Raw genomic sequence first — 26,026 nt, forward strand, 5'->3', positions numbered from 1 at the left:
GGTTAAATATTCTTCAGGAGCAAAATGTTTAATAGCAACAAAGTGATCTGTTATGGGGATGTATCACTCATTTGATTAATTAGTCTACTGCCCAACATCATGGCTGTTTCAAATGTTTGCTATTACAAAGGTAACTATGATAAGCATCCTTGTACAAAAGCACATAAACCTTTACAAACACTTTTGTAAGTACGAATTTAGAGTAAATTTTGCAAAGGAGAACTACTTGGTCAAAAGACTAAAATGCAAGAAGGCTGATGAGATACTCTCTGACTCATTTCTCACTCGTCGCAGGGAAAAATGAATGGAGGAAAAATTACTTTTCAAGGTTTCTCCCTAAAGAAAAAAATCTTGAAGTTTTAATGATGGAAACTTCTGAGTGGCTGCAAAGAATCCTTCTGTGTATATAAAACAGGGACCATAGGAGTTTTCCTTTCTTGTCACTCTCTCTAAATGGTACTATTATAAGATATTTACATATCCCCCACTTCAGGAGGCATTTATATGAGAGAGAAAAGCAAGAGGAGTTAGTTATATCCATTTCTAGTTTTCTTATTTATTTCTGGCTGCACCGCGTAGCTTGTAGGATCTTAGTTTCCCAACTAGGGAGTGGACCCTGGACCACAGCAGTGACAATGCAGAGTCCTAACCACTGGACCACCAGGGAATTCCCAAGTTGCAATGTTTTAAAGAAAGCATTTAAACTAGCAACTCTTTCAGCCCTCCAGATTCTCATATTCTGATCATATATACCCACAGAGGTTTCTAGAGGGGGTCTTTTAAGAACAAACCCTCCAGCTCACGTCAGGGTCTCTTCACAGATGTTCTGCGGATGTCAAGGTGATGTTCTACCTCTCAGAAGCTACTGCTGCCCCTCTTGCCCTCCTCCCCTTTGAGAGCATTCTTACCTTCCTGTTGGCACTGAGGTTCGCAGCAGGGATCTGCAGAGTCACCTGGTAGTCGGTGAGCTTGCTCATCTCCTCGGCTAAGAAGTTTGCCTCTCTCACCAGGGTGTTGGCTTTCACCAGCTGCTCCCGCAGTTTTGCCAAACTTTGGCGAAAGAGTTCATCCCTGCAAGCAGCAGAGAAGGAAGTGAGCACATCCGGAAGAAAACTGCAATCCTGCTTTCCAAGTGAGTCATACTGTTAGAAAATAGTTAAGAATCTCCTCTCAGACAATTATCTTTCAACCTATTTTTGCCAATTCACCTCTTATCCTTCCCTCTTCCCACGGGGGTTCCATGGGTTATCCACTGGTAACCAGGGATGAGAAGCAAATGTATGGGGTAACTTAACTTCCAACCATGTTTTACATTATATAATATTTGAAAAAGAATAGATTTTGATATGAAAATGCAAAAAAAAAAAAAAAAGCCCAATAAAACATTCCTTTAGGAAAAAGAAATCATTATGACTTTTGTAAGCTTTACAGTGGAGGAGATCTAGAATAAGGAGAAAGTGTTTTATGTGATTTCTTCATTTGGTAAATGTGAGAAGTATGTACTTTTGGGGCAGCAGAAGTTTGCTTTTCAACTCTAAATGATAGTGCTTCTTGATAAATGTGTCTCTAACATCCTGACTAGATCCAAACCCTATTACATGTTTTCCCGGAGCCACATCTTTTGCCTCCGTAGTCTTTGTCATGTAGCTCAGCTGGTAAAGAATCCGCCTGCAACGCAGGAGACCCCGGTTTGATTCCTGGGACGGGAAGATCCGCTGGAGAAGTGATAGGCTACTCACTCCAGTATTCTTGGGCTTCCCTGGTGGCTCAGCTGGTAAAGAATCTGCCTGCAATGCGGGAGACCTGGGTTCGATCCCTGGGTTGGGAAGATCCCCTAGAAAAGGGAACGGCTACCCACTCCAGTATTCTGGCCTGGAGAATTCCATGGTCTGTTCCATGGGGTCGCAAAGAGTCATGGAACTGAGTCACATGACTGAGTGACTTTCATTTTCAGTCTTCGTCATAGTTACAATTTTTCACTTATTTGTATAATTATTTGACTAATAACATCCATCTCCCCTATGAAGCTTTAGTAAGCACCCCTAGAGCAGGGGCCATGTCTTTTTTGCTTGTCACTACACTTAATTCCTGGCCAAGTACATGGCCCATCATAGAATATGCAAAAATTACCCACTGAACAAAATAAAGAGTATAGCTGACCCTTGAACAACATGGGTTTGAACCGCACAGGTCTGCTTAGATATGGAATTTTTTCTCTATGATCCATGGTTGGTTGAATCTGTGGATGTGGAATGTAGATATCAAGGACCAACTGCAAACTTACACTCGGATTTTCTGTGGCATGGAGTGTCGACACGCAATAAATGCTTAAGAAATGTCCAGTGCTATTATTATTACAACAGAGGAGTTATTAATGGACTGTCAACAAAGCCTGGCCTTTTCATTTACTGAATGCATGACTGAGAGGGTATTTCGACTGATTAAAATAATATTTCCCATGACTTGGTGCTGTTGGGATCATAAAAAAGCATCATTCCTAGACTGTGGCAAGAATACAAGAGAGCTTTGTAATAATTTACTATCTTTACCGTTGTTACCATTTCCTCCACTGCTGCCTCAGTTCTGATACAAATATTTTAAAGTTGTAAATTTAAAAAATTCACAGATTTCTTAACATTAAAACTGCATTTACATTGATTCCAAAGTAAGAGAAATAACAGAACAAGAAATGCTTTTTATGCTTTGAGTGAGTGAAAGTCGCTCAGTCATGTCCAATTCTTTGGGACCCCATGGACTGTAGCTCACCAGGCTCCTCTGTCCATGGATTTCTCAGGCAAGAATACTGGAATGGGTTGCCATTTCCTTCTCCAGAGGATCTTCTGGACCCAGGGATCAAACCCAGGTATTCTGCATTGCAGGCGGATTCTTTACCGTCAAAGACACCAGGGAAACGTGCTTTTATGCTTTAGAACTATTCAATTGTTCTTTACTTCAAAATGAAACTGTGATATTCTAACTTGGCACCATTTTTACTGAAGGGTAAGGGGGCAGGTGTAATCTTTAACAACTGACATCACAGTAAACATACTTGAAAGTGAAAAAGTGAAGTCTCTCCGTGTCCGACTCTTTCGGATCCCATGGACTGTAGCCCACTGGGCTCCTCCATCCATGGGACTTTCCAGGCAAGAAGACTGGAGTGGGGTGCCATTTCCTTCTCCAGGGGAACCTTCCTTGAAAGACAAGGCAACCACTAACAATTCAGACATGGAAGTAAGATTTCCCTCTTTGCTAGGCTTGTCCCCCTTTGACGTGCCTTACAACGGCCTCCCCTGAGGCCCCGAGGCCTTGCCCCAGGCCCCCGGGTCCCCTTCCTACCTCTCCTCGGCCCACTGGGTCACCTTCTGCTGCGCTGTCTGGCTGCTGTAGGCCAGGCGGTCGGGGCCGCTGATCTGGGGCTGCCTCTCCGGGGACAGCTGCTGGCGGAGCTGCTCCAGCTCCCGCTCGTACATGAGTCGCTGCTCCTCGAGGGCGCTTCGCTTTTCTTCCAGGTACTGTTTCTCCAGGACCTGCACCACGTTCTGAACTGGGTCTGGTGAGCCAAGAGACAAGGCAAGGGGCTCTTCAGTGGTGACTCAGACAGGCAGCGCCCCCCAACCCCCAGCAAGGCTTCTAACAAGAACCGTCTCCTCCCTGAGATGGAGCCCTTCAGTGCGCTTGTCTGTGAGCGGCCGGCCGGGCCCAGTCAGGTGGAATTCTCTCCATTTCCTTTTTCTTAACATTTCAGATTAAACACCTTGTATGGAAACATTCCTCACATCTATTATTACATTCTTCAATTTGATGAGCTCGCCCTGATGTGTAGATAGGTGGCTCAACTACAAAAAGAAGAGGGTAGAGGAAAAAGGGATGGTATTCTATCCACCGAGAAGAAAGACTCAATGAAATCTAAGGTGATTTCAAAGACAGAGCCACACAGGATTTGATTTTATGTCGTCACTTTTTAGGTGCATTTACCATTGGTTTTAGTTGACAAAGGGTTTATAGTTCCCATTGACAAAGGGTTTATGGTTCCAATTTGGCTAAAAATTTGTTTCTCCTGAATTCCTCTAATGTGGGAGGAAACTTACAGATCACAGCATCTGTTTGAAAATATGAATTGAGTATATGGTCTGCCAATTTCTCAGGTGTTAATAGCCAAGAAAGCAATTCACTTACAAAAACAAGTCTACTTCTGCTTTTTTGCTTTTGCAGATTGAAAGATGACCAACAGACATGTGTGTGAACAGGTATTAGAAATACTAACAGATCTTGTTTAAAGGGGCCCTGACTATGACTAGGGGTGGTTATGGTGTAGGTAGGACTCAATCCTAAAGAGCTGATTGGTTGTCCCAGGACATTAGCTCGGTAACAGCTGATGACCTGGATGCAGTGGACAAAGACTAAGGAAAGCACAGACCACGTGTACAAAAGAGAAAGCTATGACACATCCAAGTGAGGAGGCCATAATAGGGAAACAGTATGTTAGACAATCTGGATGGTAAACAAAGAAATTTACCCTAACGGTAAATATTTCCTTGAAATACATAAGACCTAGGAGATTTACTTGTATTCTCAGACTAGCCTGCGATTTACACACTTGCCTATTATTCAGTGCAGTGTCCTATTTCTACAAATTGACTCTCATTTTAATTTCTGGGATAACAGAAGGAAATTAAGAGGACTATTCACATCACCTGATGATGGATACCGACTGACTAGACCAGAAGACCCTATCAATTTGTGAAACAAGCATTCATATTTTACTGGTTTTCTATATGAGATGAAGGGGGAAAAAATAGCACTTTAGCTTAAAAAAGGTTAAAGAATACAAAACAGAGTAAAAGTAATTTTAAAAATCACTAGATATGCACAGTATAGGTGAGCTGTTTTAATAAAAACGATGACCACAACAGCAATAATAATGCTACCATCTGTTGGCTTATGTCTCAGGGTAGAGGCACTATAGGCTTTGCATGCATCGTCTCATGAAAGCCTTGCAACAAACCTCGGGGTGGGCAGCATTCCCATTTTAAAGAGGAGACGACTGGAGCTCAGAAAAGTTAAGTGGCCAACCTAAGATGGCACAGCTAATAAGCAAAGCAACAGAGCCGGGTTTTGAACTCAGACCAGAATTAATTATCTGGGGTAGGAAACAAACTTAATAATAAATTATACTCTTACCTCCAATGTTTTCCTCAGAATTAGTACTCTGCCAAAGAACAGATGTTTAAAAAACACTGTTCTTTGCTGATGTAAAATTCTAAAATTCTTTTTTTTTTTTTCATAGCAGAATACTTTTCTTCAGAGTCCTGATGTAAGAGTCCCTGAAATGCATCACCTGAAAGGCCAGTGAAAAATGGACTCCAAAAAAAAATCCTTCTTACACAAAGACAGACCATGGCTGGGCAAGACCTTTCCCATAGTGAAACTGATATACTCCAAAGGATTAGATGGCATGCTGCAATTCATGGGGTTGCAAAGAGTCGGACATGACTGAACGACTGAACTGAACTGAACTGAAAGGATTAGAACTTCTGATTCAGCCTTATAACCTCTGGAAGAAAAATTGTGAATAATATGGTAATGTTTTTTGAGAGAGTTTTTAAAAATTTTTACATTTAAGGGCTAGAGAAGAAAAGTTCTCTCAGAATTATATATATATATATTTCTCAAACAGTGAGATACATATATTTTCTATTTAGACTCTAGGTGTCAAAAAGAAAGGACAGGGTCCTCACCATCCATTTATAGGGCCCTAACTTAGTGTGTATGAACCTTTTTTCAGAGAAAGAAAACTGGAAAAGACACCAATTATTATTATTATTTTTTTTTTACAAAATCATAATCTAGGGCTTTGGCTAAAAGACACTGAATAAGATGTTTAATTCTTATTTCTACTTGCTGGTCAATGGTGTGTAGAAACACACATATCCCAACGCACAGGTGATGTGACCGGTCATGACACAGCATTCCTACTGCTCACCAGGCCTTCTCAGGAGCCACAGATCAACACACGGATGCGCCAGAGAGCAACTCCAAGCATCCTTCCCCTCGCCTGCCATGGACCAGCCCGAAAGCCCTGCTCGGGGACTCCAGAGGTGGCCGGGATACACAGAGTCCAGGAGAGGTACAGAGGCTGAGGTTTCTTTTTACCTCTGATCCCAACACAAGTCTGGAAACACTTTTATCTTAGACATATCTGATAACATTTTCTTTCCTAATTAATTGACCTGTTTTAAGCCTTTCTCACTATACAGCATATTCTTTTAATTTTGGCCACACATCAAGGCTTGTGGGACCTTAGTTGCCCGACCAGGGCTCGAAGCCAGGCCCTTGGAGGGAAAAGCATAGAACCCTAACTGCTGGGAATTCCCTATACAGCGTATTCTTTTTTGTTTGTTTGTTTTAAAATTCAAACCTTTTATTTTGTATTGGGGTATAGTCAATTAACAACGTTGTGACAGTTTCAGGTGAATAGCGAAGGGACTCAGCCATGTCTGTACATGTTCTCCCTATATCGCATACTCTTAAAAAGATCATTCTAATCGGCATGTCAGTCTGACTCTGAGATATGGGCAAGGACAGAAACCAAAGATGATCTGGCCTGTTCTCAAATCACCAGTCCACTATCAGAAGAGTGTTAACAGTTTCCTTCATTTCCCTATCACTTTCTTCCTCTTGAATGAACTGTTTTAAAACTCAGTGAGCCTGGAGCCTCAGGCCAAGAAACCAAAGGGGTAAGTGTTTTAGGAGAAGAGAAAGGACCTCTTTTCCTTTGGGCATAGCATGCTCCCTTCTTCCTTACTTTATTCTCTGCCTAGTATATAACTATGCAATGAGCGCAAACTTCCTTGTTTGTCCTGAGATGGGAAAGAAAGAGGGTGATGGCGTAAAGGCTGAAGGGCATTTACGTGACCCAGAGGAAAGTGAAGGTGAAAGTCACTCAGCTGTGTCCGACCCTTTGCGACCCCATGGTCTATACAGCCCATGGAATTCTCCAGGTCAGAATACTGGAGTGGGCAGCCTTTCCCTTCTCTGGGGGATCTTCCCAACCCAGAGATCGAACCCAGGTCTCCTGGATTGCATGTGGCTTCTTTACCAGCTGAACCACAAGGGAAGCCCTGGGACCCAGAAAATTAAAAAAAAAAAAAAAAAGTGACCCAGAGAATTAGAATTAATTCATATATCAAGATGCCTAAGGCACTGAATCAAACGGCAGAATAGATCCTTCAAGGGAAAAAGGAACCTTTTAATCCCAGATGGAATAAGCTCTGGGACCCTTCACCAGCCCCTCAGCTCTTCTTTACTTTAGAGCTGCCACTGACTCTGTGAAAACAGTTGTTGTCGAGAAAAACATATTATGGTCTAAAAATACTAGGCTTGCTTTTACTCTTAATTCAAATGAACTGGGTTTTAGACCATTAATTATTCTAGAGATTTGAAGATACGCTATTTTACTTTATCACTGGGATAATGCAGGTGACTATTTACCCAGAAGTACCATATCCTGAACTCCTGTGCTGTCGACAGAAATAGAAATACCAGAGACACTTCCTGCTGTCGGATACATGAGGAAAAGGACAGCCACCAGCTTCTAACCATTGGGAAGGCCATGGAATTCGGAAATGGGGAGGAAGCGGTCATAACTGAAAAGGGAACGTTCCTCCAACAAGAATTCAGAGCACCTCTGCCAGGCAGAAGACTGCGGTGTCTTCCCCATCATGTCAGATCTGGCCAAAGCATGAAGCACAAGCGCCGACAAGCAGCCCTGCTAAAAACCAGTCAAGCTCCCTCAAGCTAAAGCCAATCAGTTAAAACCTTTATCCCAGTGTTTGTGGAGGAGCTTCGTCTGAAACCACATGAGAGGGAAGAGTATCTTCAAATAGGACCACCAAGGGGACGACCACCAGGCAGACAGGCTTATGATCGGGAAGCCACCTAAGCAGTAGAGGTGAAGAGTATGAATTCTGTCCGGCTGCCAGCATTTCAGCATCGTATCGGAGCACATGGGTGTGCCCTACAGGGGAGCCCCACTTAGCAAGGGCAGTGGCTAAAGCATAGTGACAGGGAAATATTACTTTTAAATGAATGAAATCAACACTAGAGATCAAAGTCTGATCTAGAACACAAATGGATACTTACATTAACACCATGAGCCAGGCCACTGATGACCACCTGCTCTGGCTAAGAAGACTGGAGGGATTAACAAATACTACACACTCATTGGTTATCCAGGGGGATCATACATACATATATATATATATAAATATATGACAAGCAGGTAGCGATTGGAGAAATTAGCAGTGTGTGCCATAGGATGATAGATAGATGATTAAATGGATACCACTTAGATACTTCGCAGAGTTGGAGAACAGAGACATCCAGAAGTCTATAACTGCATCTAAAGAAATAAGCTCTCTTCTAATGGGCGTTCCTTCACCTGGAGTTTGGAACTGCACGCTCCTGTCACACCCTGAACCTACTGGGGCTTCCAAACAACCACTCAGAGGAGACTTGCTGCTCAGGCATGTTGTTAAATGACCCACTAACGTGATTCTGTCTGAGCATGAAATGTCTGTCGGGACTCCTCCCAACTTGGTGAGCAAGTGGCAGAGTGGGCTGGAGCTTGAGTCCCGGCTGCGGTCCTCCCTGTGCTGCGCTGTCAAAAGCCCCTGTAGTTAATCTTGAATCTTTTTTTCTTTTTAAAATTTTTGGCCACAGCATGGCACGTGGGATTTTAGTTCCCCAGCCAGGGATGGGACCTGTGCCCTCTGCACTGGAAGGAAGAGTCTTAACCATTGCCATGGAAACCCCTTAATCCCTAATCTTAATGGTGCTCTTTTCTGTTATTCTATACCCTACATAGTAATACATTATACTTGTTTTTTCACCTGGCCTTTTCTTGATACTTCATTTTTATAATTAAAAAGAGGGGTCCTTGAAGCAATCCAGAAATAAACAAAAAAGGTCAAAATCTTTATTCCTGCAACAGAATACCCAATTTGATATGCCAGAAATCTGACAATTCTCTAGCCACGCTCAAATTCCTCTCGGAGTCATTTAAAGAGGAGAGAGAGAAAGTAACTGTTTAGAGTCTCACCATTACTATTCAGCGTTTTCATGATAACCTCCATCTGCGCAAATTCGTAGTTATAGTCTGGTTCTGAGGAAGCTTCACTGGCCGCATCCAGGTCGTGCTCCGGCGGGCCTGTCTCTTTTTCAAAGTCTTTCAACCAATCTCGCCGTTTCCTCTTAGGCAAATTAATTCTGTGGGGTTTTTGACCGTTAGAGAAAATCAATGTGTTTCACACTCGGGTAACAGAAAAGATGGGTCAGTGAACATAATCTTGAGCACAAAGCGCTTACCTGAAGAAGTGGTTGTTTCCCCACAGGATTCTGTCCCCATGCCACAGCTGGGTGGGGCTGCACACGAGGGTGCCATTGACACAGGACCTGGGGGACACGGAAGTGGGGGATATGTCAGCGGAACAGTAAAGAGCAGAAAACTCCGACCCAGGGGCGCAAGAGGTAAGCGGGGGAACGCTCTCTTAATAGACGTAATGTGTCATGCAGTGTCCTTTATTATTCTAAACGCTGAATGATCCTTCTAAAAATTCAGTTTTTCATTCTCACTATGAGTGAGTGAAATCGCTCAGTCATGTCCGACTCTTTGGAACCCCGTGGACTGTAGCCCACCAGGCTCCACTGTCCATGGGATTCTCTAGGCAAGAGTACTGGAGTGGGTTGCCATTTCCTTCTCCAGGGGATCTTCCCAACCCAGGGATCGAACCCAGGTTGCAGGCAGATGCTTTAACCTCTGAGCCATCAGGGAAGGAAGCCACCATTCTCACTAGCCATATGTCAATTCTCAAGAGCCCCACCTCAATGTGTGTGTGCGCCTATTTGCGACCCCATGGACTGTAGCCCCTCCTGGCTCCTCTGTCCGTGGGATTTTCCAGGCAAGGATAATGGAGTGGGTTGCCATTTCCTGCTCCAGGGGATCTTGCTGACTCAGGGACTGAATCTGTGTCTCCTACATTGGCGGGTGGATTCTTTACCGCTGAGCCACCAGGAAAGCCCACATCACCTTGATAGTGGCTACCAAAATGGTCTCAGCAGATAAAGAACCTTTCCGTGGTCTCAGAAAGTTCTACTGGGCAGTGTTATTCTAGAACAAAACCAAACACAGTTCCAGAGTAAATCAGAGAGAACTATAATAATATTTACTTCTTTTACTTATTACTTCTGTGATCATCTGTATCGTTAGATATGCTATTCTAGGTACTTGCTTATACACACACATACATACACACACGAACATACACATGAACATATCAAGCTCTTACTACAATAATGTAAAAAAGAAAAAGTTACGGAAACTGCTTGGTTTGGCAATGTACCCAAGCCAAGAAATTAGCATAGAAGTAATTTCCACTTGGACACATGCCAGGGGTACATGGAGGAAGCAAATATAAAATCTCTTTGCAGGAAATTATGTAGCCTCATCCAGGCCACAATACTCCTACAAACCGCTGAAGAGGAACAAATCTAAAAAATTATGAACTGCTTCAGGAAGCAAAGTTATCAGCAGATACAACAAACAGTTGGACTGAAGCCCCAACAACATCAAAGAAGAGCATTTCCAAATGAAGGCAATGAAATAAGAAAAAACAAAATTACTAAAGCATACAATGGAGTAAAAACAAAATTCTACAAATAGAGACCAGGCATATCTTAAAAAAGACTTCTTAGACTTCTACAAATGAAACACAGAGACACTGAGATTAACACTCAATAGACTGTAGTTAAGACTTCCCTGGTGGCTCAGATGGTAAAGCATCTGTCTACAATGCGGGAGACCCGGGTTCAATCCCTGGGTTGGGAAGATCCCCTGGAGAAGGAAATGGCAATCCACTCCAGGACTATTGCCTGGAAAATCCCATGGACAGAGGAGCCTGGTGGGCTGCAGTCCATAGGGTCGCAAAGAGTCTGACACGACTGAGCGACTTCAATTCAATTCAACTCAAGCTGCAGGTAAGACATGCGAAGCGAGACTTGGGGAAGAGTCAGGAAAATAATGACTATCCCTTCACCCCAAGTCCTTCTCTTGCTGTCTCCAATCCCATTCCCATCTTTACAATCAAGATTCTCTGCCCACTTCCTCGCCTCCTAGTCTTCCTTCTTTGTTTATTTTCCTTCCGTACCCACAACGGCCTGGTACCCAGACATCCACTGGCTGTTGATGTCTTCCTAACTGCTATTTCCCACAGAAGCTCTTTAACTTCTATACTGACCTCTTATTTAAATGTTCTCTTTCCTTGGATTCCATCATCGTACCTTGCCTCTCTGACTCCCTGTCTCAGCCCCCTTCATGGATTATCTTCAGATCATCCCACAGACACTGGTTTAACGCTTCCACTATTCATTCTAGATCCACTTTCAAAACAGGCAACACATAACACCCAGCTCTGTATCTTTAGTGTAGGGTCTACAGCGCTAAATCCAACGTGCACCTGGAAATCTTCACACTGATATCCCAAGGACAGCTCACTCAAAATATCCCAAACTGAACTCATTACTCCTCATTACCTATCATCCTGCAAGCCTGTTCCTCCTCTAATATACCTGATCTTGATTTAGTAGCACCACTGTTTATCTCATTTCTAAGACAGAAACTTAATAGTGCTGACTCCTTTTCCTTTACTGAGTTCCTATGCTGTCTCTGAGCACATCACTAAATCTCGCCAACTCTTACATAATTCTAAAATATAGTTTGTTCTTCACTTCTTTTGCTACTGTGCATTCCCAAGACAAGAGCATATCCTAAGTCCTGCAACCCCCACACACTTTTATAGTGATCAGATTTGCAGGTTATAAAGATCACTTCAGACGGAGCACATAGCTTCCTGTAAAATCACTCTTGTTTCTATACATCCTCCTCCACTAGGCTTTGAGTCACTATACTTGGACACTCCCAGCACAGAGCCTAGAGCAAGCATACTGAATGAATGAACCGCTGCCCTCAGGGTATAGGAAAGGAGGATTGGGCAGGGTGCGAAGGGAAGAAAAGCAGGGTAAAAAGACTTGGAGGTAAAATCAGGTATGAGGAAATCTCCTGAATAAGATCATTTTCAGATATAGAGTTGAAAGAGAAAATGATTAAATTGTCACGTTGTGTGTGTGTGCGCGTGCCTGTATGTGTACATACACACATAATTTTGTCAATTAAAAAAGCAGGAAAAAAACTCCAGAGCTTCTAATGTGGGGTACAGCACAAAGCTCAATTTTATTTGAACTTGGAATAAATAAAAATTAAGGAATAATATCATTTTATCATTAAATATGTTAACAATATATCAGTTTAACACAAGACCTACAAATTTCAGGAATCATGTTTGTTGGTAGTTTCAGTCTCAGGTTTTCATCACTTGGAAATGTATATGGCTGATATTAACAGAATAATTTGACAAGAATGCAGTTTTCTTCATAAAAATGTATGTTCTGAATTATAATGCTGTGTGTTAATGAATACTGTTTTAAGACTTCATTTTATATGTGCTTATAAAATAATTGAAGACATCATTTAGTATAAATTAAAAAGTAGATATATTACCCTGTCAATTCTCAAATTTTTACATATTATAGCTTAGCTTAGGAATTCTTCATATAATGGGGTTATCTGATTAATAACTGCTTTTCATATAATGCATTATATGGGTAACAGCTAACTTTATTCAATATTTATGTGTGTCAGGCACTGAGGGAAGCGATTTGTATGTTTTGTCTACCTTTAGCCTTATTTATCACATGAGGGAATTGAAGATTAGATAAAAGAGGTATCTTATCTAAGATCACCCAGCTAGTGAAGGCAGAATCAGCCACACGGAAGCTGGTGCTCTAAATTTTGCTTACACAGCTCTCTACAAGCAGAAAGCAAAAGCTAGTGTGGCCTTAACTTTGATAACTGAACAAACAGAAAGGGGCAGTCTACTCCTGAAAATGAGGCACTTAAGCCATTTAAGGCACTTCTTCCCTACCATCTCTTTATTTTTCTTATTTTAAAATTAATTTTTATTGGAGTCTAGGGCTTCCCAGGTGGCTCAGCAGTCAAGAATCCGCCTGCCAATGCAGGAGACAAGAGTTTAATCCCTGAGTCTGGAAGATCCCTGGAGAAGGAAGTGGCAACCGAATACTCCGTATTCTTGCCTAGAAAACTCCATGGACAGAGGCACCTGGTGGGCTACAGTCTATAGGGTTTAAGAGCTGGACAGGACTTAGCTACTCAACAACGACGACGACAATAGTTGCTTTACAATGTTCTGTTAGTTTCTGCTGTATGGCAAGGTAAATCAGCCACGTGGATACATATATTCCCTCTTCCTTGGATTTCCTTCCCATTTAGGTCCACACAGAGCATTTAAGCAGAGCTCCCTGCGCTATGCGGTAGGCTCTCATTAGTTATCTATACGGTACTTTTCTTACCGTGCATTTTCTTTTGGAGTGAGGCTGACCTCTCCATCAGAGCCAATGTCGATCTCACAGTGCTCAGGCTGAATTCCTATCCCAAAGAGCTGGATGTCCTGAGAGGTATCGGCACCTACCCTGGTGTGGTCCTGGTAACAGATTGTTCAAGAAAGAAACACTTTTACTTGCAGGTAACTCAGTAAAAGTTTATCACAGTCAATTTGAATAACCCAACAGAACATGGATAACAACATTAGGTGAATCAGACAGGAGATGTAAGATCTGGTGGATTGTAGGTCAAAAGCTTACTTCAACACTCTAAATTTAAAACATGTTTAAACACTATAGAAAACAACAAAACAAAACCCTAATCAACAGTGATTAGCTATTATTTTAGAACATAAAGAAGTCAGATTTCACAATAGAATACTTGGAGCTCCAATTTTAACTTGATGACTATTTATGTGATCATGGCGAATCCATTTCATTCTAAGCCTGTTTTTTTTATTCCCTGCAAAACCAAAATAGTATTATTATGATCTAATGAATAGGATTCTTTCTCAAGAATCACCTGAATTAACAGTGAAAGTCTTTGAGAAAAGCTATACAAACTCAAGAACCACTGAAAATAGTTTCATGGAAAATCATATTTTCAAGTACACAACTTTTAAAATGATAAACAGTTGACTTGCTAATACTAAATTACAGAGTATTCATGCTGTGGGTTATACAGTGTACACGTTAGCATGATTCTTAAGTACTTCAAAACGCAGACATGTGAGGACTGTGATTCCTGGTGATTGGGCCCAGTGTGCAGCCCCTTTGCTTGTTCTGTTGCTCTAAAAATCATGCAGTCTCTGTGATAATAACACTTCCCTATTCAACAGAGAAAGGGCAGTACATGGCCTTTCAAAATTAAGATTTTAGAAACAATCCCTTACCACTTCATCCTTTCTTTAATGATTAGATCTTAGTCTGTGAGTGGACCCTCAATAAGTCAGGGGCTATTTGTATCATATTTGTTTCTGGAAAAGGTAGAATAACAAGGATTCTAGAAGACTACGGCTCCTTTCTTCACCTCAAGCTTATTCTCCACTGTATTCTGCATATTCATGAGGCAGCTCAGAAGCCCTAACGAAGGAGTTTGACAACCGCTGCAGCGACCCCTGCAGTATGGTCAGTGACATGACCTTGAGGCCACAGGGCCAAACCCCAAAGCCCACACCCGTCTCCACACCTGAGGGTGATCATGGGACCAAGAGTTACTTCCTGAGGATGCAGGTTTAGAAGGGATGGACATGGAAGAACCCTAGGGAAAAACCCTAGCTGTGTAATTTCCCATCAGAGTCCGCTTCAGGCTTGTGCTGACCTCAAGATCCCCTTAGGATTACTCAGACGCATAATGGTGACTCTCCAGAGCTTCTCAGAATCCTGTTGCCATAGCCAGAGATCACCTTGACACCTTTGGTGGTCCCCCTCCCCCTCTGAAATCAGCCCAGCTAGGCAGCCCCAGTATAATATCGGCTGGTCCAGAAGTTTGTTGGGGGTCCTTCCATAACATTTCATAGAAAAGATGTTTGGCCAACCCAATACAAAACAGCTAGTTCTTGCTCAGTGGTAACTTGACTGAACTACTATTCCTCTTACTTTTAATGAGAGCTAAGCTGGATACAAAAAGCAAAATCATGGGGACAGGTACCCAGACCCAAGTGGGATTGTACATGAAGGAATAAGGGTGGCAACTATCTATTATTTTTACTCTCTTACCTTTAAATAATAAACCAGGAGTTCGTTGAGAGCAGGATCTGCGTTCAGGTTGACCAAGTAGCACTTGTCATCTCCCACCTTGATACCAGAAGTCTCCAGGGAAATCCCCATGCTTTCAAGTTGCCGCTGCCTCTCCTGTGCAGAGACAGACAAAAGCAGGAAAGCTCTGTTTGTTGCTCGAGTCAGGAGATGTACCTATGGAAAGCTTAAGTCACTATTTCTGGGGACAATGCCAGGGAAATGACACATTCTACTCAGCTCAACCAAGTTTCTGAGCGTCCTGTGACATCTTGTGTCAGTGTCACAGGAGCACCGAGGGTGAACCAGGTACCGTCCAGCCCTTAAGGGGCTTCCAGTCCAGTGGAGGGGTTAAGACCACACGGCTAGAAATGAAAGAGGAGAGCCCCGAGCCTCTGAAGAGGAACCCCGTGCTGCAGGGCTTCAGAGGAGGGAGACTGTGATGGGTTTATAGTCCAGAAAAGGCTTCAGGAAGAGAATACATTTGAGATGGTTCTTGAGGCACAGGAAGAATTTCAAGAGGAAGAAACGGGGCAGTTGCAAGATAAGGGCAGAGGAAAGTATGGTAAGGACTCAGGATGCACTGGATGAATGCAGGTGTCAAGAACCCCTAGCCCAAGGACCCTAAGTATAACACAGGGGGCTCTGCTCAATGTTATGGGCAGCCTGGATAGGAAGGGAGTTGGGGGAAAATGGATACATGTATAAGTATGGCTGAGTCGCTCTGCTGTGCATCTGAAATTGTCACAACATTGTTAATCGGCTATACTTCAATGTAAAATAAAAAGTTAAAAAAAGAAAAGAATCCTTAGTCAATGTGGGAAAGTAGTGGGAGATGGGGCTGGAAGAGCAGGCCTCTCCTTTTTGCAGAGGGCCTTGAATTCATTCAAGTCATTCATGAAACGTTTTTTGTGTTAGGTACTAACCTAGGGCTAGGAATACAAGAGCAAGCAAAACAAGGTTACTTCTTTCACCAAAAATTATATTCTAGTGGAAGGACACAGACCATAACAAAATAGTGAAATCACTCAGTCGTGTCCGACTCTTTGCGACCCCATGGACTGTAGCCTATCAGGCTCCTCCATCCATGGGATTTCCCAGGCAAGAGTGCTGGAGTGGGTTGCCATTTCCTTCTCCATAACAAAATAGACAAGTAAAATACAGAATTTCCTAAGGTGATATGTGCTATGAAGAAAAATAAAGCAAAGTAGGAGTTATAGAAAGTTAGGTGTGTGCTTGTGATATCTACAAAAAACATATAAGCAGAAGGCTGGCCCAGGTCCCAGTTACTGATTTCCAGCTACCTGATTGGGGTGGTTCAGTGCTTACAGGTGGTCAATGAGATGAAAACGTCATGAAATGCACAGTGTAGAATTCATATCTCACACATACAGACACTCACACATGTGTGCATGCTCAGTCCTTGCTTTTATCTCAAATCAAGTTCATAACAGCATTTTCTAATGAGCCAAAGAATCAAACACACTGAAAATCCTATGATGTGCTATATATTATAAATTCTCTGCCAATGCTTTGCCAGGTGATCTGAAATCACAGATTTTGGTCTAAAACGTGAAAAGCAGGACACAATTAAAGATGATTCCTGTACCATGCCTGCACAAATTCTGAACTCTCTTCTAGCAAACACAGGGACCAAGCAGTAATTGATACAAGACAATGAAGTCAGTGTCTAAAAATGGATTTTTGTAGGCTCTAGTTCAGCAGAAAAAGCTCCTTAAGGCTTTTTGGGGGGGGCTGTCTCAGGTCTTAGTTACAGCATGCAGGATTTTCAACTGCAGCACATAGGGTCTAGTTCCCTGACCAGGAATTGAATCCGTGTCCCTGCATTGGGAGCATTGAGTCTTACTCAATGGACCACTAGTGACATCCCCTTAAGACTCTTCGAGGATGACAAGTAGTTTTACATAAAAGATGGCAAATGAAGCAGAATCACTATAGCACAGGGAACGATACTCAACATCCTGTGTGATGAGCCATAATGGAAAAAAATATTTTTAAAAAGAATGTCTATATGTGTATAACTGAGTCACTTTGCTATATGGCACAACACTATGTCAACTGTACTTAAAAAAAAAAAAAAAAAAGAATCACAATATTTTAGGCCCGGGTTATTAAGCTACCTGTGCAATTTCTTCTGTTTTCCTGAGCTTCTCTTCCCAAGTCACCGTTAGTTCTTTTATCAGCTTTTCAGACTCTTCAAGCTTCTCTTTCAGTTCAGGGGCCTTCATAGCCTTTAAAATGAAAGCAGAGATATCTGATTTTCTCATTTTTTCCACCATTATGTACAAGACAATCCCTTATTGTAGTCCTTAAGAGGTTATCAACTGTCTGTTGGAAGCAATTAAGCCACACACTGTCAGGGTTTTTTTTAGATATTTCTTAATCAAATGATGTGAAAGAATAAATGGCTGCTCCTCTTAACACCAGAAAAAGAAATTCCAGTGCCCTGAATTAAATTGATATAAATCATCCCAGAGTAATTTTATCCATCATACTTAAATTTCACATTTAAAGACCTCAAAGATGCTAAAGTTCACCTTCAAAATAGCAAAGTATGAGAACAAATTACTTGACTAGATTTCTTTTTCAATAAAACAAAGACCAACACAAATCACTAATAAACACATCCCAGTTATATTAACCTACCAGGAAAGGTGGAGACTCTTCTCAATCATTTTAAAATTTGAGTCTGGGCCATTTGAACTACTTTCCTTACTGATGGTAATAAATTTAGCATGCTTATTACTCACTTGGAAATAGGACATCTGGTTAAAAGGGCAGTAATTTCCCTCTGAATTTGCTCAGTGAGAAAAATTAAGAGGTCTAAACATAGACATGCAGCTTAAGAAACCTCGGGGGGGCCTTTTCTTGGCCCCCCTATGTTTTTATGACACTCTGTAGTAACATGAGGCTCTGCAAAGGATAACCCTACAAACAAGAAAGATGGCAGAACTTGGACTAGAAGCTGAAGTGGTGATGATGTGGCTCTGGCTGAGGATGTGTTAACTGTGTCTCACTGTGTTAATAGAACCTGAGAGTGACAATTAGTGCTGGGCCCAAGGGGATGCACATGAAAATTCTATGTGAAGGCTGAGGACCAAAGAACTGATGCTTTTGCACTGTGGTGCTGGAGAAGACTCTTAAGAGCCCCCTGGACAGCAGGGAGATCAAACCAGTCAATCCTAAAGGAAATCAACCTGAATATTCATTGGAAGGACTCATGCTGAAGCTAAAGCTCCAGTACTTCGGCCACTTGATGCGAAGAGCTGACTCATTAGAAAAGATCCTGACGCTGGGAAAGACTGAAGACAGGAGGAGCCAGGGACAACAGAGGATGAGATGGTTGGATGGCATCACTGACTTCAGTGGATATGAGTCTGAGCAAACTCCAGGAGATAGTGAAGAACAGGGAAGCCTGGCATGCTGCAGTCCATGGAGCTGAAAAGAGTCAAACACGACTGAGCTATGGCGTGAACCTGCTGTGGTTCCTCTGGTCTACCCCTTTGGCCAGGCATTGTTCTGGCTACCAGGCCTGGATTACAGGGTCACAGCAGAAATGCAGATTCAGAGACAGGAGGGAGGACAGAGATGAGCCACCTACAGACCAACTCCAGAGTCATCATGCGCCTCCGAGGAATGACTCTGATCACAGTTTATCAGCATTTTAATTTTCCAGGTGTTCTACTACCCTTCTTGGCATCAATGAAAAACAAATTAAGCTTGAGGCACTCAGTGATGATTAGAATGATAATAAAAAAGAGCACCATTTACTGAGCACTTCCCATGGGCAACTCATTGTGCTAAGTGCTTTCCAGTATCGCTATTGTACTAGGGATAAACACAATTAATAAAACATGCTTCCTGCACTTGAGGAACCCATGGCCCAGGAGAGAAGAAGGACATGTAAGCAAACAGTTACAATGCAACTCCATAATCAGCAGTAGATAGAATCTTCAGGTCCCTAGCTCTGACTTCCCTTTGTTTGTGGGGTCAGAAGACAGCAGTGTGAAGGAAGGTGAACTCAGAAGCCTTGGGTACACACCCGAGTCCTGGCAGGCAGAAGCATGTAACTGAAGTTGAGGCACTTGGCCCCCATCTCAGTGCTGTTCCTAGTGCAGTGAGACAGTGCCTCCCCTGGCAACAGCTATTGGGAAGTGGGTATGGTTATGAAGTCTGGGTAAAGCCAAGGAAGATGGTAACAATGTAAAAGTGATTTGGTTCCCTGTCAGGAGTTGATACAAATGAACAAAGTACAAAATGAACTACTCCTAAGACTAATTATTCTTGACCACCTTGTCTGCCCCACTTAATAAGGAGATGATACAGAGCTAAGCTGGCTGAAAATGGCAAGGCCACGTGGAAGTTGTCATCTACAATGTTAATCAAAGCAGCACCTTTGGGTCTTAGGATTTCACACTGGAAGAGTGTGAAGGGCCAACTGACTGCCGGAAACAGGCCGTGGCAGCAACTCTCTTAACTGTCTGCCTCCTCGACCGTCAGTGCCTGGGATGCAGCCTTGCATTTCATGCTTGTTGTCCTCCCGGTGCTTAGCACGGAGAAGATGCTCATCAGCTCAGCACTGCTGAAGGACACGAGGGGAGCTGAACTGCAAGCGAGCTCATCTTCAACACTCAGACACCGGGAGCCAGGGAGCGCCGGGCTCGCCGTACCTCAGCCTGTGAGAGCTGCTCCCGCAGTTTCTCCACCTCCTCCCGCAGTTCCCGGATGACCTTCGCGTTGGGGTCCTCATTCACCACGGCATGGTTCACGATCCTTTTGGCCCGATCTGCGTATCTCAGCGTGGAGAGGGTCTCTTCGTAGTTGTCTGCTGCTGGGCTAATGGTGGCGATCATGGAGGTCTGGCTGTTGCCCCCCAGATTGTCCTGCAACATATTTCAAATAGCATCTTAGGAAACAGGGCCTGTTCCAGGCACAGGGCAAGAGGGAAGCGGCAAATGCGTGCAGATGATCTTCTCTGTGAAGAGAACCTGATGTGGAAACGGGCTTGTATTTCACAAAAAATTCTGTGACAAGAGGAACAGTGATCTCTCTCTATTCACATCAAAGCACAATGCCTGTCGAACAGCATTATAATGGAAAAATGGCAACAGGAATGAGTCTTCGTCCTTGCACGTTTAGGGATCATAGCAACGCTACTGTCAGAAGTTCGCTGTGTTGTCTTTGGTTAGCTTTGCACACATCTCTCAGCTGTCACCACTGAAACAACTAATTTCTAGTTGGGAAAGAACACGAGAGCAATGAATTACCTTAAGCAGCCAAGTGAGGACTGAGTCGCGATAAGGCACAAATTTGTTTTTACCCTTGCCAGCTGCCTGGTCAGCCAGCGATGAGATAACCAACCCCAAGGTTGTAAGTGATCTGCCAAGAGAAAAAGAAAAAAATTAGTTTTATGGAGAATTTATTTTGTTTACATAATAATTCTTCCAGGCACTAAGTATAAAATTACGCAAAACAGTAAGTCCCTGAAGTTGATCTCATCAAGTCTACATTCCCGGAGAAGCTGAGAAAATGAAAAACAAAAAGTAACTCCCTTAGTTTAAAAGAATGAATTTAGAATCCCTGTAGAATCTATTTTGTTCAAGAGACAGGAGCTGTGAAACATTTCAGAACCTGGAAACATACATTTAAAAGATTCCTCGAGAGAATTATAATTTACTCTGAATATTATGTTTAAAGTCTCAACCATCTGCTCTTTGAGTCTAACCAGGACTACTCTGGCCTCTGATTTTCTAGGAGTAACCAAGTAACTTGTAAAGCATACTTCCACCATAGGTTACAAAGTATATCCTGTTTATCTGCTTAAAGCTGGCAAGCTTTTTTCAATGTGGAGTTACCACAGTTTAACAAAAACAAAGAACCACCCAAACAGAATCCTGGAAGCCTTCCCAGGCCTACTCAGTCACAACCAGTTAAAGGTATCTCCAGGCAATTCACATGCACATTAAATTTTGAGAAGTGATGGCTGAACATACCCAAAGGGATGCATACATTCAGGTGCCAGGCCTATGAGTCTCAAAATGGTGCTGGGACCAGCAGCATCAACACGACCTGAGATCTTGTTAGAAATGCACTATCTCCAGACCCATGCAGACCTACTGAGTCAGGAAACTGAGCTTCAACAAGCCTTCCAGAAGATTCTAATGCAAGTAGAGTCAGAGAACCACTGGTCTAGGCTAATGAGCTTCCCCTGGTGGAAGTGAAAGTGTTAGTCACTCAGTCATGTCCAACTCTCTGTGACCCCATGGACTGTAGCCTGCCATCCCTCCTCCATGGGATTCTCCAGGCAAGAATACTGGAGCGGGTTGCTGTGCCCTCCTCCAGGGGCTCTTCCTGACCCAGGGCTTGAACCCACATCTCTTATGTCTCCTGCATTGGCAGGCAGGTTCTCTACCACCTGTGCCAGCTGGGAACCTCCACTGGCGGTTAATACATAATCTCTGTCCTTGGAAAAAAGATCACCATAGAAACAACAGATTCGTGGTGTTGAAGAATGAAGGACAGCCTCATATCATAGTTAAGTACCAACGGTTCTTTTAAAAGAAATCAACTGGACTCCAAATTTAGCAGCCAGAAAAGATCAGTCTCAGGACATCTCTTGGGACTGCTAGGAAGGTAACATGATACCCCAAAGACAAAAGGTTTTGTAAATGATAAAAAAATTAAATGCTACTACTTATTTATAAAAACCAGGAAGATCAGCAGGGGACTAGAGGTTAGCAAGTGAAAGACAACATTGGTTTCTTCCTAACATTAACAGTAGATTTCCATTAAATAAGCTGAAAGGAGTAAAACCATATTTCCCACAAAATAAAATTCTCCAAAGGTGAGTCACTGGAGAAGTCACTGAAATACAAAGCAATGCCAAGAGGCAGAAAATGAGCCAGAATTTTAATAACTAACACCCATTACGGCCAAGTGACATAAAGATGTACATCATAATTGACCAATTTAAAAGTTAAACAAATCCACCCCAAGAGAAACGAAAACATATGTCCATATGAAAACTTGCATCTTCATAGCAGTGATAGTCACAACAGCCAAAAGTGTGGAACCAGCTCAAATGTCCACTGAATAATGAAGGGAAGAATAAAATGTGATGTGTCCTTGCAGTGGAGAAGTATTCAGCCGTATGAGAGGAATGAAGTTCTGACATGTGCGATAACATGAAGAACCTTGAAAATGATAAGAGAAAGAACCCAAACACAAAAAGCCACTGTCCTGGGCTATATAGTGCCCCTCACCATCCAATTCATGTCCAGCAGAGCCTCAGGTGTGTCCTTTTTTGAAAATAAGGTCCTTGCATAGTTATTGGGTTAGCCAGAAAGTTCATTCAAATAGGGACTACGTTGTTAAATAAAGTTCTTGGTGCAAATGTCTCTTACTTTTCTTAAAGCTGAATGAGGAACTTCCCTAGTAGGACACTGGATGAGAATCTGCCTCCCAATGCAGGGGACATGGGTTCAATTCCTGGTCCAGGAAGGGAGGTCCCCAACCAATGGTTAACAATTTTAAGAAAGAAAAATGTGCATGACCTATATGAAATAGAGGAAAAAAGAGTTCAATATAAGGCAAAAACACATTTCTGCCTAGATAAAGAATACAGGGCATTTTTCCCATTTTGCAACTACTGAAATGGAATTCTCATTTGGAAGCAATCCTTTGGACTGTTCCTAATTTTTAATACCCAAATGCAGCAGAAATTGCTTTAATTCATACCATCCATAAAGAGCTCAGTGACTCAAGGGTCAATATCAGCAACTCTGAGGTTAACAGTGGTCCTCCAGCTCTATATAACTGAACAAGTTTATATACAAGCTCTATATAACTGCACAAGCCAACAAAGGTCCATCTAGTCAAAGTTACGGTTTTTCCAGGAGTCATGTATGGATGTGAGAGTTGAACTATAAAGAAAGCTGAGCGCCGAAGAATTGATGTTTTTGAACTGTGGTGTTGGAGAAGACTCTTGAGAGTCCCTTGGACTGCAAGGAGATCCCACCAGTCCATCCTAAAGGAAATCAGTCCTGAATATTCATTGGAAGAACTGATGCTAAAGCTGAAACTTCAACACTTTGGCCACCTGATGCAAATAACTGACTCATTGGAAAAGACTCTGATGCTGGGAAAGATTGAAAGCAGGAGGCAAAGGGGACAACAGAGGATGAGATAGTTGGATGGCATCACCGACTCGATGGACGTGAGTTTAAGCAAGCTTTGGGAGTTGATGGACAGGGAAGCCTGGCGTGCTACAATCCATGAGGTCCCAAAGAGTCGGACACAACTGAGCAACTGAACTGAACCGAACTGACAGCTCTATATAACTTGCTCAGTTAGAGAAGCTTATCACTCATAGAGGCCACATTCTTTACCTAACAGTGTACACATCCTCAAAACAAGAACTTTATCTAAACCTATTATGGTTTCCTTGGAACAAAAAGAAATAAGCTGCAGAGTGAGTGGGACTCAGTGATGACTGAGAGGTCACCAGATCACCAGTGACAAGGGGTCCATGCCAACACCCTCTACCAGGTCCCACCTAGAAGCAGTGATCTGGGGGCTTCTAGAATCCTAAAAACCATTTGAAAGTTTAATGTCTGAAAGTTGAACACCAGGCTTACATATTTTAAAGGGAATTTTACATCCAGGGATCTTAAAATATAACAAAATCACTAATTATGGATCCTACTAGTCCTGTCGTCATAGCCTGGAGGCAAATGAACAGATCACAGATATCAGAATGGGTGGGAGTTTCTTGGTCAGTTTTAGGGGCTGAAAAGGAATCTTTCTAATTCTAGCAGATCACTGTTCCTTTTCTGAACTTGCTGGAGGTATAGATAGTGTGCGTGCGTGCGTGCTCAGTTGCTTCAGTCATATCCGATCCTGTGCTACCCCATGGACTACTGTCCGCCAGGCTCCTCTGTTCTTGGGATTCTCCAGGCAAGAATACTGGAGTGGGTTCCCATGCCCTTCCCCAGGGGATCGTCCTGACCCAGGGACTGAACCAGCATCTCTTATGTCTCCGGCATTGAGTGGCGGATTCTTTACCACTAGCGCCACCTGGGAAAGGTGGAGACAGTGAGGAAGCTCCTAATTGGTAAATCTCTCACCATAAATTCTTGGCCACGGTGGTGGGGAGGAGAAGGGAGAGGGGCTGGCTGGGGAGAAAGGAAGACTTAAGCCAGGAGATAACATCTATAAACAACTATCTACAACAAGGGAGAATTCGGGACCAAAAAGAAAGTAAATAAAACTTGGGTGGATCAAAAGCAAAATAAAGTAATTCACTGAAAAAAAATTGTCATATTCCAACTTTTTTTTTGCTTTTCTTTCGTCTAGTCAAAGCTATGGTTTTTCCAGTAGTCATGTATGGATGTGAGAGTTGGACTATAAAGAAAGCTGAGTGCCGAAGAACTGATGCTCTTGAACTGTGGTGTTGGAGAAGACTCCTGAGAGTCCCTTGGACTGCAAGGAGATCCAACCAGTCCATCCTAAAAGAAATCAATCCTGAATATTCATTGGAAGGACTGATGCTGAAGCTGAAACTCCAGTACTTTGGCCACCTGATGCAAAGAACTGACTTTGCAGTTTAGTTTGCTGGGAAAGACTGAAGGCAGGAGGAGAAGGGGACAACAGAGGACGAGATGGTTGGATGGCATCACCGACTCAATGGACAAGAGTTTGAGCACGCTCCGGAAGCTGGTGATGGACAGGGAAGCCTGGCATGCTGCAGTCCATGGGGTCGCAAAGAGTTGGACATGACTGAGCAACCGAACTGAACTGATACCTTCCTTAAACCTAGTTCCCTTGAAACTCAAATCATCAGATTCCTTCCTATAGGAGTAGATATGATGTGATGTGAGTTACCAGTATTGTCTATGATGGATTTCAAATTTATTTTATCATGTTTCCAGTTACCTTTTTCTAAGATCATAAGTGTAGTACTTATGAAACTTTATCAGAGCCAGGTGTGTATTTCTCTTTCTATAGACTGCAACCACCTCAGTAGCAGAGATGACTGTGCCTTGCTTACAAAAAGCACGCATTCAATATTTGCCACGTTACAGGGAATCTAGAATACACTGAAGAACAGAACACAAACCTCTTTCTAGAAAGGACTAACTTAATGATGGTTTTGGTATACTCTGTGGCTATTGGCCCAATACCCATTTTCCCTTTTCTCACTTGCTAACAGACACTTGAATATGCTGGGAAGCACATGTCAAGCTAAGAACTCTACAGAGTCCTCTGCAGCTTGGAGAAGCCATGAAACACAGTTCTGGCCAATGAGAGGCAGAGAGGGAGACATTTGTGGGAGGGGCTTTCAAGCAAGTTATGATTCTGTGGATAAAAAAGCACATATTCAGCTTATAGAAGCTAGAGGTCCTTTCCTCATCTTGTTTGGAACAAAGATGTGGATACGATGCCTAAAATGGTAGAGCTGTCCTGGGGTCAGGAGAACCATATGAACACACACTAAGGTTAGTACAGCTGTGTGCCTGATGGCATTTCTGAGGTGCTGGACCAACCTCTGGACTTCTTTTTAAGTAAGAAGGATGAACTCATCACTTGGTTGTCACTGGAGTGGCAGTTGCTTGCTGCTGCTAAGTTGTTTCAGTCATGTCCGATTCTGTGCAACCCCATAGATGGCAGCCCACCAGGCTCCTCTGTCCCTGGGATTCTCCAGGCAAGAATACTGGAGTGGGTTGCCATTTCCTTCTCCTTCTGTTGCTTGCAGCAG

General features: G+C 42.8%; 1 protein-coding gene across 1 annotated transcript in view; it reads right to left on the reverse strand.

Moving 5' to 3' along the window:
• KIF13A (kinesin family member 13A) overlaps positions 1 to 26,026 on the reverse strand; it is a 196,567-nt gene that overhangs the window by 42,092 nt on the left and 128,449 nt on the right. Inside the window, exons 10-19 of the mRNA XM_052647866.1 lie at positions 20,538 to 20,649; positions 19,941 to 20,153; positions 17,391 to 17,501; positions 15,232 to 15,366; positions 13,483 to 13,613; positions 9,367 to 9,453; positions 9,101 to 9,267; positions 7,819 to 7,938; positions 3,337 to 3,550; positions 909 to 1,071 (exon numbers count right to left, since the gene is read on the reverse strand). Of these exons, the coding sequence (XP_052503826.1) occupies positions 909 to 1,071; positions 3,337 to 3,550; positions 7,819 to 7,938; positions 9,101 to 9,267; positions 9,367 to 9,453; positions 13,483 to 13,613; positions 15,232 to 15,366; positions 17,391 to 17,501; positions 19,941 to 20,153; positions 20,538 to 20,649 (1,453 nt within the window). The remainder of the gene's footprint in view (positions 1 to 908; positions 1,072 to 3,336; positions 3,551 to 7,818; positions 7,939 to 9,100; positions 9,268 to 9,366; positions 9,454 to 13,482; positions 13,614 to 15,231; positions 15,367 to 17,390; positions 17,502 to 19,940; positions 20,154 to 20,537; positions 20,650 to 26,026) is intronic.

Source organism: Budorcas taxicolor, chromosome 11 (genome assembly GCF_023091745.1).
Source record: "Budorcas taxicolor isolate Tak-1 chromosome 11, Takin1.1, whole genome shotgun sequence".
In the NCBI taxonomy this organism is placed as follows: Eukaryota; Metazoa; Chordata; class Mammalia; order Artiodactyla; family Bovidae; genus Budorcas; species Budorcas taxicolor.